The 18,007-nt window shown below is 49.9% G+C and overlaps 1 protein-coding gene across 3 annotated transcripts in view; it reads right to left on the minus strand.

Moving 5' to 3' along the window:
* The window catches only part of RTN4 (reticulon 4), a 40,018-nt gene extending 23,682 nt beyond the window's left edge, over positions 1-16,336 (minus strand). The window contains exons 1-4 of one of the 3 annotated variants that reach the window (XM_039385664.1): positions 15,794-16,249; positions 9,466-9,501; positions 3,288-3,344; positions 69-2,513 (exon numbers count right to left, since the gene is read on the minus strand). In XM_039385664.1, the coding sequence (XP_039241598.1) occupies positions 69-2,513; positions 3,288-3,344; positions 9,466-9,501; positions 15,794-16,244 (2,989 nt within the window). In that variant the 5' untranslated portion in view covers positions 16,245-16,249. Of the gene's footprint in view, positions 1-68; positions 2,514-3,287; positions 3,345-9,465; positions 9,502-15,793 lie in introns of all 3 variants that reach the window. The other 2 variants (XM_027728206.2, XM_027728208.1) reach the window with 2 other exon arrangements.
* Positions 16,337-18,007: the final 1,671 nt, after the last annotated feature.

Here is an 18,007-nt window from a genome sequence, read left to right on the forward strand (position 1 = left end):
TGACATGCTTAAGTTTAGCTACAGAATTATGCGGATTAGCAAACTGCAAGACAGCATACACAGATTACCTGAAGATTTAGTCAGCTTGGCTGAAAATACAGCAGTAGGTTTTTTCTTTTCTTTAACAGAAGCAGGTTCTTTCTCAGCTTCCTTCTCAACAGCTCCTGGTTTTCCTACACTGACTATCTCTCTGTCAGCAGGTAAAGGTGAGGTATCTGTGGCCGGTAAGGACATCGTGGGTACTTCAGGCACTTCTCTGTCCACAGCCTCCAAGGACTTTTTCAAGGCATTGGTATCTTCCTTGGCTTTTACTTCTACATTCTTCACAGACAGGTCACAGGGCAGCTCTGGGCAAGGCAACTGCCTCTTCTCACCTTGGGTCACCTTACTGATCTCTTCATCTCTGTGCATTCCTTCTCTGTCAGTGGCTTCTGTCATGAATTCAGGAGAGGTTTTAGGATGAGCCAACATCACAAAGTCATCTTCCACTGAGACTGGGGAAGAGTCCATGGGTGAGAGAGCTTTGTCATCTCCTGTTTTTGGTTCCATAGCAACAGACACATCAGCTGAATACGCCAAAGCATCCAGCTCTTCCATCTGAAGAGCAATCTTCTCTGCCTTGGCTGTTTTTGCAGGTATTGGCTCAGATGGTAGAGCAGCAACAGTTTTGGAAGAGTCCAGCTGGGGTTGGAATGACTCCAGGTAAGGCTTGCCTGCAGCAGCTGCTGAACCCCCCAGTGCTTCCTCGTGTTCCTCCTCACTTGCAATGCTCTCAGTGGATCTGCTGGTTCGCAGGAGAGGTGGATCCTCACTGGCTTCCTCAGCAAAGTCAGCTATTGCCTGGCTACTGAACAGCTCGGATTTGCCAAACTGGGGGGACAGTTTTCCCTCCAGTTCCTTGTGTCCAGGCACATCCTGAGGAATGCATTCTGCTATCGGTGCCTTCGAGTACTCTGGAAAGGACGGAGCAGCAGCTTCACCAGGGACCTTTGTTCCCTTAATCAAGTCACATGCAATGGATATATAAGGAGTCTCCAGATCTTCTGGAGTGGAGCTGCTCTCGGGAGCAGGTTGTTTAAATGCTAATGCCTCTTTAGCTTCCTGGGGCTGTGTCAGAGGCACATTCACTGCCTCTTGGTACAGGGGAGGTTTCTCAGCCTCTGCTTTGACGTTCTCGTACTTGGCAGCAGGACTGAAGGTGTCTAAGGGGGAAGCTTCCAGCTGCACAGCAGACGCTTCTGCCCCGGCAGCCCCAGTGCCCAGCGGGGCCTCCATGACGATGTCTGGCAATATGGGAGAGGGAGCGGCTTCCACCCCTTCAAAGGAGGGGCAGATCTGTGCCACGGGTTTCAGGGTCTCCTGTGCCGACTCGGAGGTCTGAACCAAGTCGATCTTGGGCTCGTAAGCCAGCTTTGTCCCCGCTGCATCGTGCAGCTCGCTCTCGTAGGCCTCCTGCACCAGGTCGGGGGTGAGCCCCTCGGGCATGTTGGCTGCAGCGTCAGGGGGCACTGCCGCCCCGCTCTCTGCCTTGGCAGAGTCAGCCCCCTGCCCTTCCCGCCTGCCAACTGCTCCAGCGCTAAAATTACCTGGTTCTGGGCTCGTCTGAGCCTTCAGCTCGGCAATTTTTTTCTCGTCGTCGGTTCTATTTTCTGAAGTGACTTCCTCCAGTGGAGACAGAGACTTGCCTTTGTTACCATCAGGACTCGGAGAGGAGTCAAATTTAGTACAAGTGATGTAAGTCTGCGAAGGTTCTTTTACAGCTTCTGGGGTACTTGGGAAAGAGGGCTCTTCAGCACTGCCCTCGCTCTCTCTTTCGTAATCCTTCTGCACATTCAGCTTCCCCACGCCATATTTCTCATCCAAACTGCTCTGCGGTTTGGCATCTATCTTACTTCCAACATCCTCCCTCACGCTGCTCAGTCCATGACTAGCACCTTTTATTTCCCATATTGGCTCAAACGGTTTGAAATCTGCATATTCTTCCCTCTTAAGAGGGTCTTCCTTCAGCACCCCTTTCTCACGGTGATCACCAGCCCCGGACGTGTCTCTGCTATAGAACAGATCTTCCTCCTTTCTCTCAAACAAGTCTTGGGGAGTTTCTGGAGACATTTTCAGAGGCTGTGCAGGCATTTTCTCCAGGTTAGGTAATTCTTTAGGGCCCTCTAGCTGTGTTTCTTCTTTAGCAGGAGAGAAAATGGCTGCTTCTGCTTTAGCAAATGGGGGTTCTGAGTGTTTCATCTCTGAAATGTCTTTGTCATTTCCCTCTGCAAGGAAGGGATTTCTGGCATTTTTCATTGTTTCCTTATAAACCTCACTTGCACTTTCCTGGTAAATGCCTCTTGCAGGTAATCCATCTGAGAGTGTACCAAAGGCTGTGTGCTCTTTAAAGGGCTCAGCTGAGAGAGGAGAGAAGGAGGGGAGAGAAGGAGCAGGACCAAGCGGGACTGCAGTGAGATCCTCTTGCCCAAGCGCCTTAGTGCTACCTGGCTGCTCCTGCAAGTCCAGACCTTTGTCTGTGACAGAAAGGAAAGTTAGAGAATGCAAGTGCTCTTAAGTCAATGCAAACTTTCAAGACAGGTTCACATGGTTTTAGTTAGTTAGAGGCTTTTCCAAGTTCTACCATGGATACTGGGAGCCATGAATACACAGTATCCAGCTAGAGCTACTCTAGTTCACTTCTAGCAGAAGAGGCTGGAGAAGCAGCAACTTTATGCAGCACAAAGATCTCAGTAAAGCTGAAGGTGCCAGGATAAGTACAGAGGGCAATATTAACAAAGTCAGAGTGGGAGGGTGGCAAGGTGAGACAGAGAGAGGGGACCTGTGTGTGCTTGGCCATAAACATGTGTGCCAGCAAAGGCTTTTCTGACACTTCTCATAATTGGGAATTTGGTGGACACTGTACCAAACCAAACCCACTACATAAATGCTACAGGTATAAATTTTACTTCTATAAAATACTGCAGAAAGTTACTGTGGATTAAATCTTTCTGCTAAACCAGTAAAGCAACTATGCTCTACGTGTTAACCTGTTAACACTATCGACTTCTCTCCTACATCAAGGGTCCAAGAATTCACAGATGGCTGTATCTTGTTTATCCAACAGTTTGTCAAGAAATGAATGCTTATTAAAATCTGGAATAGATCGACTGCCAAGTCAAATCTGAGAAATGTGACAGAGGCTATTCTTGGACCCGTGCTGACTTTCAGTCAAGGCAGACTAAAGGGAAAGGGTTAATGAGCTCAGAAATGCAGGAGGGGTCAGACAAAGGGGAGCAGAGAGAACTTGCCTGCAGAGGAGGGCATCAGAGGCGCAGGTGTAGCAGGAAGAGCAAAAAGGGTCTCATCTGAAAAACAAACAAATAACCTCAGCAGAAGTAAAGGGCAGGCTGAAGAGGGGACAGAGCACACGAGCAGTCAGTTCCCAGGAAACCAAAGAGATCCAGAGCCAACACCCACAGAAGAACCAGGGAACACCACACGGGCCGGGTGATGTGGCAGAGACAACACCCCCATTTCCCCGTGGATCTCACTGGGGGATCTCACCCTCCAAGCCAGTGCCAACCAGAGGGTGGGACACAGCACAGCAGCCACTGTCCTGAGGATGGAAACACTCCCCCAGGGCAGAGCAGCTGCCCTGGCACGGGCAGTGCCACAGTGTCCTCACCCAGCTCCCCGTGCCAGAGGGGCTCCAGCACCCACCCGCTGCTGGGAGAGCAGCAGCCCCAGGAGGTTCAACCCAACACTGTGCCGAGGTACCAGCACCAAATAAAGCCTGAAACCCCCCCAAACAGAGCACTCACACACATGCCCATACTGGGCAAACTGGGAACGGGAAAGGACTGATGGCTTTACACCTTCATTTTTCTTGTGTTGTAACACGGGCAAGCATTGCTTTGAAAACCTTCTTTGGTATGATCCGAGGAGCCAGTTTGGCCTTGCTGAGTTTGTTTTAAGCCTAATATCTCACCAGACAAACCCAGCTCTCCAATTTCCACCCAAAGCAGCAAAACCAGCCATGAGGAACCAGGCAAAGCAAAACCAGACCTCTGCATTTCTGCATCAGCATTTTTCCCAGGTCCACCACGGCCTGTTGGCTTTACATTAATGCAAAAATAGTAACAGTTAGGAAAATATATTTTGTTCTGAAAAGTGCATAAAGTTTCCAAATTAAGACAGAAGGCAAAATTACATTAAAGCATTTAAAACAAGATTTTTAATTTTCAGTACAGTTTTGCTATTTGCCTGGACAAAAATCAAGTACTGGAAAAGATGGTTTTCGCAGTTGTTTGTTTTAATTAAAAGCAAACAATAATAGAAGCAACTGATTTTACGAGATGAAAGGTAAGAAGTGAGAAATATGGTAGATGCAGCAGCACATCCACGATGACCCAGTGAGGCAAGGCTTTAAGCTAAGCTGTGGTTTGGCACTGAACCACAGCTTTGTGCAGGAGCAATGCCACTTGCAGACACTCATGACCTGCCTGGCTTACTCAAGTTAATCCCACCAGCACTTTTCCAAAAACCAAGTCTCCTCAGACCTGCATTTCCTGTCACAATATACAGTTGGCTGGTTTGGTTTAGCAAAACATTTCTCCCTTGCTGTGTTTTGTGGATTATAAAGCTCCCTTGAAGCTAACAGGAGGCAGTAACAAAGCTGGAGTGCAGGACTTGGTGTTTAGAAGCTCCCTCAACTCCTGCCGGACCAAAGGGATTTCTGCTCAGCTTTCTAAAAATGATGTTTTTCCATTAAGGACCACACGGAGAGAAACCTCAATTCCAAATTTAGAGCACAGCAAAGCGGTGTCACAGCTCAGTGGTGGCAAAAGCTTTTAAGGACAAAACCCCCACTGGAGGACAAGGGATCAATATGTGACACCAAGGACTGCAAGGCTCAGCCCTGTGGGGCCAGGTACCACCACGGGCCCTCGGAGAGCCCGGCAGGAAAGGGGCTCACAGGGAACCGGGAATAAACCAGGGGAGAGGAGGTGCTGCAAACACAGAAAGAAAAGAAGGGCAAAGAAAGACAAGAGTCCACTGGGGTAAGGAGGAGAAGAGGAAAATGCACAGCAAGTCCCTGAAGGTACAGTTCCCTTCCTGCCTGAAGGCCAACAGCAATCTTGACCCAAAATTCTAGATTTGAAATCTTTTGAAGACTTTGCAAGCCCAGAGAGAGATGTTTGGGTTTCAGGAGCAAGGGCTGTCATTTCTCAGCACAGTGCACAAAGTCCTCCTCAGGTCTGGCTTCCATTTACTCCACACAAACACACAATGGCTCTGCCAGCCCCTGAATTCCCAGGGTCTCTTAATGGCAGGATTTTATGTCCACACCCAACTTTTATTTTCCACCCAGAGTTGGAGTGTGAGATTACATAAAAGCAGTATTTCCTAAGCAGCCAAGGAGAACCACCCACTCTCCCTCCACCCACCTCAGAATGGCATTTTTCCTGCTGGGAGGAAAGAGATACAAGGGCTTTTTCCTGCTGTGGTCCTGTGCAACACCTCCAGGCAAGCAGGGAAAACGGGGCAGGACAGCTCCCAGAGCAGCATGGATGTGAGCTGACCCAGCAGTGCCTTCAGCCTGTAGCTCTGTGACACGGTGACAGGGATGGCAGGGACAAGAGCACTGAGGAATCCTCCCCTCCCGTGCTGCAGGCAGAGCCCTTCCAGCAGCACCCTCTGAGGGCCCAGAGGGCACAGCCAGGACATCCCACTGAAGGGGCTCTGCCTCTCTGCAGCTCAATGGCAGCAATTAGTGACAAAAGCACACAAACAAGTAGCACACTACTACAAGAGTCAGGTTAAAAACCTTCAGAGCACAGCGAGCTCTAAGCAAGATGATTTCAAGCAAAGGTGGATATTTAAAACACTTCAATTGACCTGCAAGGTGAGCCTCCTCTACAGCAAAGTTTCACCCAAAGATAGACAGAAAATCTGAGCAATCGCCAGTTTTTACAAATCATATCCCAAAATCTCCTTCAGGAAGATGAACTGCTCAATTAATCCCTCCTCAGAAGACAGATTCGTTTCGTGAAATACAGAAGAATGAGAGCTCGAAATGAACACAATCTCAAGGAAAAAAGTCTTTACTCCCAATCTTATCTGCCAAAAATCCCTAATGATGCAGGTTAGTAAAGTACTTTCAGCACTGCAGTGAAGGTTGACCTCTTATTTATGAGTGGTATCACTTCATATTAGTGACTGAGCACTCCAATCAATGGCTTTTATAGAGAACTTCACACTCAACCTGTCTGACTGCATTCCTATTTTTAACCAGAAACATTCTGCAAATTAAATATTCCCCCCAAAAAAGCCAGCCACAAATAACCCTGTAGCTTCTTCTTTCATCAACATGAACCTTCCTACTTCCAAACTCTATTATCTCAGCTAAAACACAAGGTTCCCCAACCAGAATCAGATTTCAGTTTTGTTTAAAAATAAAAAACCCCTGACACCAGCATGACAAAGGAGTGTGGTTTCAAACTCTAATTTTAATTTTTGCTGAATGCCCACTAACATTAAGATGCTGATATCACCAGCACAAAACTTTCCATTTAAATATCAAAGTTTCAGATAAAAAGTTGACAAATAAACGGAGGGAGGTTTCCCAGATAACAAATTATGTGAAAGTTTGCTGCAAAGATTTCCAGAGAAAAAGAGAAGAATGTTTAACACTCAGAAGTAGTAAACTGACAATTCCAAGAAAAGCAATTTATGAGAAAACAGTTGTGGGGGGTTTTTTTCCCCCCCTTCCCACAAAACATTTGCCAAAGGAAAGCAGGACTTCAGCCTGGAGTGTGTAAGGATCCACTCGTGACTAACAGGACAGGGACTGCTTTACCTTACACACCTCCCACAGGGGGACACTGCTTGGAACATAAATATTTCACAATAAAGGAAAACAGGGTAAATTAATACTCCGAGGAAGGACAGCTGGGACCTGACTCAGGCCTTGTGTGAAAGTTCCCTTTGCAGCAACCCCTGGGGCAGAGAGGAAAGAGAAACTTTCTTTCTCCAGTGCACCGAGTTGTTCCTGTGTCAGCACTTCTAATCTCGGGCTGTGTTTGCAGCACAGTCCAAGTGGCCATTAAAAAGTTAAATGGAATTATTATTTCGAGTTCTTGGATGCCTGATTTCCACATGCAGCACAAAACAAGGGCACACAACTTCACAAGAATTTCCCGAGAAAAGCAGCTGCCTACACAAACTCCATTTAAATCACCTCCTGCTATCATGCCATTGTTCTAAATACGGGATTTCACCAAATATTGAAGCCATTCAAGATTAGGAACATTAACCTATAACAGCATATTTTCACATCATTAGATCACGCTGCAGAGCCACAGCAAATCACTAGTTTTTCTCATTTGGCTCTTAGTTAAAGGTGTAAGTTTATAAAGACAAGTTTCCAGAGTAGGAAACTCCAACTGTAAAATACTGGAAAGCTTGCAGCAAAGTGTACAAGCTGCTACAGGAAATGGAGATTTTGTTGAAGATTTGAGGGGAGAAAGGAGCTCCATTTTGAACATCTTGAGGGTACCACAGCTGGGATGACCAAAGGATCCAAGACTTTGATTAGTAACAAGAGTAGCTGCAGGTCATTGCAGGCCTTCATGGAAATTACTGCAAGTGGAATCACCTGCACTGCACAGGAGGTTTCTCATTTCATGTTAACTGAAACAAGGAAGAAAAGTTCAAAACAAGCCATTTTGAGCAATGCTTGCTGCTTTAAACAGCCTGGTTCTGCAGGCACAGGGCTCCAGCAAGACGTGTTTTCCTGTTGTCTAAGCACAGATCTATAACCAAAAACTGGTTTAGGCAAGTGGTTTTTTTCTACCAGTATCATTTTTTCATGGTACAATTCGCAGCTGCAAAAACCTCCACTTGAGGCAAAGTGCCAGCAATGCAGAGCCTGGAAAGCAGTGGCAGAGGTAAGGCTGGGCCATTCGTTCTCCTTTTGATCAGCTATTCCGTGAAAAGAAAGGCAGCAGCACTCCCCAGGTGCCAAGCACAGCAAGAACAGATGGACAAGGAAGAGGAGGCAACTCTGCTCTGTCACAACACTCCCCATCACCATTCCCACACTGCCAAAGCCAGGCCCCACTACAAGGGGCCCTTCAGAAAGGCCATTAAACCCTTCAGACACAACTGCCAGTCTCACCTCAGCCTTGCACCCTTCTGCTCAGTGACACCCTGGACAGGATCCAAAGAGCATTCCAGAGGCTGGTTCCATAAAGCCACTTCCACCAAAAGCCCCTCACCCACGGGAGTGTCCCCGCACCTCCTCAGGGCAGGGACAGCCTTTTATCTGGTGTTTTGTTACTCCAACCAAACAAACAAAGAACAAAGCCTCGCAGTTCAGCTCCAAAGAAACTGTTCTCACACCAAGAATACAAGAGACATTCCCAGAAACGGGATGCACAGACCTCTCCCATTCCAGCAATCCCCAGGGATGCACAGACCTCTCCCATTCCAGCAATCCCCAGGGATGCACAGACCTCTCCCATTCCAGCAATCCACAGGGATGCACACACCTCTCCCATTCCAGCAATCCACAGGGGTCAGCAGGAGGAGAGGTCAATCCTCAGAGGAGCCAAGAGAAACCCCCTGGGCTTCTGAGCACAGAGCAGGCTCAGGAGGAGTGAGGGCACACCCAAGGGCCTTCTCCAAGGAGCTGAGCCACTGGCCAATCACAAATCCTGCTTTGTTGCCCAAATTGCCACCAGCTGGGGGCAAAGCCTCCCTTCATTGCAGTCAGGTGGGCACAATGACCCCCAACCACTCCCAGCCTCCAACACCCCCTTCACAATCACAACTGTGTCTAAAATCCAAATCAAACAGAGTTCATAGCAAGGCTTAACATTAATTTAGAGCTCTCTCAGCTGGGAGCATTCCCAGATTCAGCATTTCCAGTCACCAATTTCCACTATTTCAATCTATTTTATTAAAAAGAAGCAGAAAGAAGCAGTGTAGCCAACTGCAAACACACATGTCCAGCCAGACACAGATTTACAGCCAAGTGTTCGGTCTTTGGCAATATCTGAAACCAAAAAAAAAATACTACATGATTCCTCTAAAAACTAAATAACTCTTAAGACCCAGTCTCTTTACCATACATTGAAGTAACAAACAGCAATTTGGGTTCTGGCAGTGCCACAAAGCAGAAAACTATAATAATTACATCAAAATTTATTCAAAGAGAGGAGGTCTAAAGAGCCATGCAAATCCTATCATTATGCAGACATGATCCAATTTAATTTTAGAGATTATACCAATCATAAGATTCCCTTTCACTGATTTGTACAGATGGAATTTTTCCCTGCTTTCCCCACAATTAAACAAATTAAGCAGTATTTAGATTAGCAACCTTATCATTGCAGAAGAATGTGTTTATTAGCTAAATTAATCTTGGAAGAATGGAGCAGAGATGCTACTGATTTCTTCTGGCATCTCTTCCCAACACGTTACCTTGTGTGACAAGCCTCTGACACAAGAGCTTACAGTCTGCAAAATAAAAACAAATTGGTGCATAAGAAATCTTCTTCTCAAAAGGAAAAAAAAAAAAGAGAAAAAGAACATTCTGGCCATTAGTATCTGTAGAATATTTTTAATAAAGCAGCGTGAAGATTCCCAGTGTCCTGCTGTCCCTGTGACCAACCAGCACTGCAGTGCATTGGGATAATACAGGTCTTGCCAACCCACTTGTGTGTCATTTAAGACACAATACACATAGAGGGAAAAACTGATTTTCCTACCAACCAGTGTGATCTTTTCAAGACAACTTGGGTCTAAAGCACTCTAATTTCACCCCTTTGGCCAGGCTGAAGGCCATGAAAGAGCCACCTCCCTGCCACCGCTGCCATTTTCCTCCTCGCTCCTTCCTTTCTGTTCTGCAGCTCCAACCTGCTCCTGAAGGCCCCACACCTGCTCTTTCATCTTTCCTCAGCACACACAGGGGACGGGGAATGACAGGCACTGAGGAGGTCTATCTCCTGTCAGAGAAGAGGGGACAGCAGAGGTCAAGAAAACTGTCACAAAGCGGGGATAACTGGGAAAAGCAGGAGGGCTTTGGCAGACTGACAACATTTTTAACTGGCAACAGAAAAGTTTATATTTATCTCCATCTTGTGTCTTATTAAAGACATGTTAATTAACATATTCTGCCGAGCTGATGAAGTTGATGACATGATTGCCCTGTTCATTAAAAAGCTGCAAGCTGAGGCTGACAGCCTTTCCTGACACAAAGCAAGATCCCAGCAAAGCCAGGGAGAGTCAGGCTGGTATTCCCAACACTTCCACATGAGTGGGGGGGAATCAAACTAGAAGTGTTCTTTCTTTAGACATCAGAAAGCAACAAGTGGAGACAAACACATGAAAAACCATGGGGGAAAGTAGTAATTTAAAACCTTAAAATCCAATCCTATTTAAAATCTTCCTATTTTGACAGTTACAACTGGCAGCAGATTGATTATTTCCATTTGAAAGATAAAAACATTCCACTGAGATAATTTGATTTTCTCAGACTTTGTGAATATTAATAAGGCCATTACTTCATTGCTGCTGTAACAGTCCTTACTGATGGAAGGGCCAGTTAAAGCTCCCCACCAAACCTGTGCCATCCAGCTGGAGCTCAGGGGTCTCAGTGCTGGCTGGGCTGGGCTGCCCTAAAAACTGAGACTGGAGAATAAGCAGAAAATATTATGCAGTGATTCCAAAGCATAACAGGAGTAATTCCTATTTTAGATCATAGGCCAAGAAATAATAAAAAAATAAAACCTGCAAGAAAACACCTCATGTTCTACTGAGGCCTCACAGTTCCCTATTTTTACTTGGCAATAATACCTTTTTTTCCTCTTTCATTTCTAATGCAGATTGATAGTTACACAATTTTCCTCCTACTTCATGCATAAGCAGTTCTGAATATCTCAAGACAATTTACCTGTGAGCTATATGTTGCTTTACATTTCCCAGCCAACAAAAGACCAAAAACTATTTCCTTGCTCCCAAACTATCTGGAACCTGAAGGACATTTTCAGATTGAGCTCTGCATTGCTAATTTTTTTTTGTCTGAGTTTCATAGTTACTATAGAAACTTGCCAGCTTAAAAACAAACAAACAAACAAACAAGCATCTTTCAAAATATTAACAGAAAATAAATGTAACTGCAGCACAGCCAGACATGGCTCAGGTTCGAGGTTAACCAGCCTTTGTTCCTGCCAGGCAGATCCATGGGTGTGGAAAATGGACATGGAAGCAGGCACACAAAGCCTCTAAAGCCCCTCAAAACTGCTTGGCAAGCATCAAAGTCCCCCAGAATTCCAACAGCATGGGAACACTGCTCTCCAGGGTGAAGAGGGATGCCTGTATGCCTCCTGCTACAGCCAGGCTCCCAGACTGGGTGCTCTCCAAAACCCCCAGGATACTGGAGGGAGAGGGAGGAAAAGTGAAAACACAATCCACTTTCCCAGAACTTTGTACCAGTCAGCAGGAGAAAACCACTGAGTGGGAAGCCTGAGTGCCCTCCTTGACTTCCAGGAGTGCTGCCTGTGGTTATCTGAGAGGTCAGAGGGAGGTTCCATGGTCACCAGCAGGGATACAGCCAGGGGACAAGAGAGTCCAGCACGGGGGACTTGACTGTGGGGTCACTCCATAGCTCCAACTTCCCGAAGTACAGACAGGGAGGAAGGGGATGAGGGGCAAACAAACAGTGGTGCTTCATTGTCTCCAAACATGTGGTTTGTAGGATTTAATCTCCAAGGGGAAAACTCCCAGTGCAATTCCCAGCTTCCCTGAGGGCTGTATCATTACAGGGTGGGTGGAAGCTGTGTGGTTTTATCCTGGAGAGCAAGTCAAGGGCTACACACACGAAGCAAACGTCCCATGAACTTGGCAGCACTGTCCCTGCACACACTCCTGCTTAACAGAGGAGCTGTTTGGCTCCTGAAACTCTTACAGCAGCTCCACTACAGACACAGGCCCAGTGCTGGACACTGCACAGGACACTGAATAAAACTGAAGAGATAACTCGATCCCTTGTTGAACTCACCTAGATGGGAACATGAAACATGAAAATGAAGATACCAGCTTTACTGTACCAGTCAAATGGCTGATTACTCTCCTCCTACTAATATATATATATAAAAAATCACCTATCTAAGGTAACTCAGTTTGTGACCACCTCCCTTAGAGTTTTAATGGGTATATCTGGGAAGAGAAAGGGTCTTGCACCTCAGAGAGATGCTGAAGATCGGTGGGAACACATTTTAATCAATGAAGGGTGCAGATGAAAGTCACCACTGGTAGCATTCAAGGACAGCTATGGATTTTTTCCAAGTCATGCTGCATCATGTCCTTAAAATCCACACACTCCTCTGTCCAAGTCCATGCACACAGAGCAGCAAGAAAATCTGAGGGGCGAATGTGCTGCTTTAGAATTTGTCCAAAACACAAATGCCAGGACGTGGAGGGAAAAAGGGTCAGTGTGTGGGGTGAGCAGAGGCAGGGATAGATCCCTGCATTTCATCAGCACCTCCTGCAGCTCAGCTTGGCCAGGGCACAGGACAGCTCCAGGCAGCTCTGCTGACCTGCGTTTGACACTGTCTGGCTCGTAAGCACACCCCCCTCCTGAAAGCTCTTCTCAACATGGAGGAATTAAAGAAAAAACCCCACACAATCAAATGGAAACCCAAGACTAATGAACAAGCTGGCCCTTCACGGCATTTGCATGTGTATTTACCCGAGGTCAGTGCAGGCAAGTGAGACACAAGGAAACATCTTTATTCTCTCTGCATGCTGGCCCCGGGCCAGGCTGGTGGCTTTTGTATACAGCTTCTTGTAAGTGCAGTGTAACTTCCAAACACAACAGTCTCTTCCAGGAAAGTGATGCATGACCTCCCTTTAAAAGCAGGATTTAGTGCTGCAGGATCTAGAAGGGAAGTGGTATCTACTCATCATAGTACAGTGGTTATTCTTACTTTGGGCAGCAAGCCAAAAAATTAAAAAAAAAAGAGGGGGCATTGCTTTGACCACGTACAACTACCTCAGACTGACCCTCCTTTGCACTGTATGTACAGTCAAGTAATCAAGAGATTTAAATAGCAATGTCTCTAGAAGGACTGTAGGTTTTGGTACCCCCAAAACAGTACCAAGAACCTGAAAGCACCCGGGACAGCCCAGGTCTGACTGCAGTGCTCCTGCTTGTTTTCCTCTCCTGCAAATATTTATATTAGCCCTTCTGGAGGGAGGCTGCTGTTACCCTGCCAAGGACTTGCACCACATATAATTATGTCCCAGTCTCTTATAACAATGATACCGAATCCTCCTAAGTGTGTAACTAATAGCAATTACAGAGGTTTTCTTTTTCAAAACACCCCCATGTATATATAAAACACATCTGAACGGGCCATCGCCCAGGCAATTCATTTTTGCTATTGTTACACTGACAAAAAGCAGCAGCAGGGCCAATTGTTGCAGATCAAAGAAGCCCCACTATTCTCAAAGCTCAAAGTAAATGAAACCATAACTCTGCAGAGGGAACCACCCCAGCCACGTGGCTGTCCCTGCCACGGTCACCATGCCACCAGTTGCAGGCAGAAAATTCCTTTTGCCCATTTCCCAACATGACTCAAAGGGAACTCACTTGAAGCCAAGCCAAATATTTTGCCTCAGACCGTTTTAACACCAACTGCTAAATGCAAAACCAACAAACACCCGACGTTTAAATGGACACTCCTGCATCTGAGAGGGCCAAAGTGTTCAGGAGATGACCTGCCCATGCTCTCATCCAGGAGTTTCAGGTACACAGCCTCTAACGTTTCAGCTCCTCATTAGAGGAGCATTGTGTTACAACACCTTGTCTTTGGAAACCAGGCCTCCCCCAGATGCCAGTCCTCACTTCAGCCCTAAATTAATCATCGCTGACACATTAAAATAACTCTTTGATACCACTCTCAGCTACACGATGCAGTTCTCACAGTCAGGTCTCCTCTACTCTAACCAATAGCTATTTCCGGAATTACTGTGCTCTTTTTGCCTTATCCTTTCAGGGGTCAGAGAGCAGAAAAGCAAATCACCTCCAGAAAACACACTTTTTCCCCTACTTTTCAAAGCAACATGATGTGGTTGATCTTATTTCTTCCATTCAGTTCTGTTTAAACCACCCAGAGCTCCACTCAAAGAACGTGCCCAGAAAAAAATTCTGTTCACTCATCACACAGAATCCCTCCTCTTCAGTCTGTTGCAAGCTTTTGTCATCATCTGTCCTCCAAATGGTGGAAACAAGAAAAAAAAATTAATCTCCTCAGCGTATTGCTACACCGAGAGCTTCCGGAGGAACAAAAAACCAGGCTTCGTGAGAGACAACAGCACAACCAGCCAGGAACTCCTGTCACACATCAAATAAAACGCATTGTGAAACTCCCCCTGACAAAACTGAATTCGGGGTTTTTTTAATCATTGTTCCAGATGCTTTTCTTGATTAGATCTTGAGTATCATGCCCCCTCATACCACGATGCTAAGTTATTATTGAAATCCTGCATCTTTACAACACAGCAATGCCAGGGCAGCAATGAAGGTGAGCACACACCACTGTGATCACGAGGCACTTCGATTTGTTCCTTTTCACTGTTTTAATGGCCTCGAGTCAGCTCTCGCACTTTGAATTAAGCAGAAGCAGAGCCAAAGCACACTCGGAATCCGCATGCAAGGCATTAGTCATGCGGGTCAGCTCCTGGATTAGACCTTGCCAGAAGGGCTCTGGCATTCCAGCGGCACTAGGAATTGTTGGGGGGCGGCACTCCCCCCCGCTACACAACTCTGAACTCCCCCACATTTCGGGACGACGCCTTGGAGAAGCCCCAGGTGAGAGCCGGGGCCATCCAGGGCGAGGGATTGACATTCTTCTCCAGGGCTGCCACACCTACACCAGCGAGCAGCCCGGGCGCCTTTTGTGCTGCCACACATTCCTCACGAGTTTACGAGTTCCCTCTCCGGGGTTCGGCCCCACAGTCCGCGGCCGGGGCGCGGCGTCCCCACGCGGGCTGCAGCCGCGGGGCCGTGCCGGGCAGGTGGAGGGCAGGCGGCCGCTCCGCAGTCCCCCGCCTCGCCCCTCCCTGCGGCCGCTGCGTTCAACATGAGTAAGATTACAAGTATCTGCGCTCCCCTCCTCCCCCGCGCTCCCACGCCCAGGCCCGCAGTGCCGGGCCGGCCGGGGGAACCGTGCCCGGGACAATGCGGCGCGGGAGGGGCGGGCTGTGCGCCGGGGCAGAGCCGGCCGGAGCCGCGCGGACCCCACGCCCGGTCCCCTCGGGGCTCGGCCGGTACCGCCGGGTTCCGCGGTGCCTCGGGCTCGGCCGGTACCCCCGGGCTCGGCCGGTACCCGGCTCGCCCCCCGCTCCCCCCGCGACGCGGCCGTTGCCAGGCGGCGGCGGCGGCCTCGCCCCCGGGCGGCCCATGTGCGAGGCGGCGGCCGGGGCGGCGCTTCCCCCTCCCGCCATTAGCATAACACAGACGGGAGGAGGAGGGAAAGAGAAGAAATTACAATAAAAATAAAAAAAATAAAAGAAAGAAAGGGAAGGGGGAGCTCTTTTTCCCGCATGAGCTGCGGCGGGGCCGCGGGGAGCGGGACCGCGCCCGAGCGCGGCGGAGGGGAGGGAGCGATGCCGCAGGAGGCGGCCGAGGGCCGGCAGACAAAGGGAACCTCCCGGCGGGGCAGCGGGGCTCGGGAACCGGAGCGGCTCGGGCGGAGGCTCCCCAGCCCGGCCACCGCCCTCCCGGCCCCGGGGCGGGGGCACTCACCAGCCGAGCCGGACGAGGACCCTCTTCTGCGGGGGGCGGCGGCGGGCGCGGGCTCGGGCTTGGGCAGGGGCCGGGCGGGGGCCGAGGGCTGCTCCTGCGCGGGGGACGGCGTGGTGGCGGAGGAGGAAGAAGAGGACACGGCTCCCCGGGGGCTCCAGTCGGGCTGCGGCGGCTCCGGGGCTGCGGGGCGGGGCGGCTCGGCGGGACCGCCGAGGTCCAGCAGCTGCGGCGGCCGCTCCTGCGGGGCTGCGGCGGGAGCCGCGACGGGCTTCCTCTCCATCACCTCCAGCTGCTCGTCGAAGTCTTCGTCCTCGTCTTCCTCTTCCTCCTCTTCTTCCTCCTCCTCCTTCTCGTCGTCGAGCACAAACTGGTAGTTAAACTGCGGCTGCTGCGGCCGGGCTGGCCCGGAGGAGGAGGAGGAGACCAGGGGCGACTGGTCCAGCTCGTCCATGGTGCCTGGAGCGGGCGGAACAATGAGCGGCGCGGTGGGGGAGGCGCGGGCTGCGCTGCCGCCGCCGCTGCGGGACCCGCACTCCGCCCTGTGAGTCACCGCGGGCGCGGCCGCCCCGCCCCGCGCGCGGAGCGACGGCGGCACCGCCCAATGGCAGCGGCGGGGGCAGCGCGGCCGCCAATGGGGAGCGGCGGCGGGCGCGGCCCCTCATGAATATGCATCGGGCGTGGCGCGAGCCCCGGGGCGGGGCCGCCCAACTCGGGGAAAGTTCGGGCGGGCGGGGCGGGGGCACGGCCCGGGGGGGGGCACGGCCCGGGGGGGGGCACGGCCCGGGGGGGGGGCACGGCCGGGGGGGGGGCACGGCCCGGGGGGGTCCCGCCGCGCCCGCACCGCGGGGGCAGTCACCGAACCCCTCTGCCCGCAACGGCGCCGTTTGCTCTTCTGCTGCTGCCTCTGAACGGCGGCCAGAAGCACTCGGCGATTTCCCAAAGGGGAGGGGGTGGCCGGGCTCCGGGGACGGAGGGTGCGGGGCCCCGAGCCACCCGCACTCGGGTTCGCTCACCCTGGATGTGACCGAAGGCGTCCCGGGCGTCTCCGCACTGCGGGGCCGAGGGAGGGGGAGGCGCCGTCCCCATCCCGATCCCGCTCCTCGGGCATCGCGCCGATCACCGCCGGCTGGACCGTCCCCTGGGGTGGGAAGCGGAGTCAGCCAGCGCCTTCCTCCGAGCGCAGTGGGAGTTTAACCAAAACATGATGCAAAAACCTTCCCGAGTCTGAAAAAAGAACAGAGAGGAGGCATTGTCAGAAGAGACGAAGTTGTTTAACCACCCGTGTTAGTGTAGGGCCTCCCCCGAGCAGATCTCATCATCTCTTTAAGTCTGCATTTACATCGTGCAACTTCTGCGGGAAAGAATGGAAGGGAAAGGAAAAAGGAAAGGGAAGGGAAAGGAAAGGAGAGGAAAGAGGAGAAAGGAAAGAGAAAAGATGGAAGGAGAAGAGGAACTGAAAGGAATAATGAAAGAGGAATGGAAAAAGGAAAGAGGAAAGGGAAAAGGAAAGAGCAATGGAAAGAGGAGAGGGAGAGGAGAAGAAAACTTGGCTCCTGCCAAGTTGGCTCCTGTCAGACTGCTGTGGTCTCCAGCTTTCTGCTGGAGATGGAACATTGGCCAAAGCCCTGAGGGTAACACTTAATTTAACTAAAATAGCATCTCTTTGGGTGCAGTTTCCACCCACACAGCTGCCACGATAAGACCAAAAGGCCTTATAATGCTATATTTAACACTCCTCCAACGTTATTACGGGGTTTTAACCCACAGATGATTTATTCTCCCACATATGCCTGTATAAAGAGATTAGTTCATGGTAACAGTCAGAGCAAGCAGCTGCACGTTCAGTGAGACGCGAGAAGTGAAGGAAGAGCAGCTCTCCTGTCACTTCCCTTCTGCCATGAAGGATGCAGTGGATGCAGGGATGGATGCAGGGATGGATGCAGGGATGGGAAGACTCTCTGGCATGGAACTGGGGGTCAATCTCCAGCTGTCTGAGGAACAGGATGGCAACACACAGTGGAGGGGCTCGGTGGGGCCCCAGCACCGAGGCCTCTCTTGTCTCAGGAGAACATACCAGAATCTTTGCATGAGCTGTCTGCACCCAAATATTTGTTGCTGCCCTTCTAAAATACCTCATTTTCTACAGAACTGGAGACCTCCTTCCAACTTCCAGTCTTAGTTGGCTCAAGGCCAGAGTACGTCCTCTTACCACTT

This window comes from Pipra filicauda, unplaced genomic scaffold, assembly GCF_003945595.2.
Source record: "Pipra filicauda isolate LSUMZ 115617 unplaced genomic scaffold, ASM394559v2 scaffold118_size2161507_pilon, whole genome shotgun sequence".
In the NCBI taxonomy this organism is placed as follows: domain Eukaryota; kingdom Metazoa; phylum Chordata; class Aves; order Passeriformes; family Pipridae; genus Pipra; species Pipra filicauda.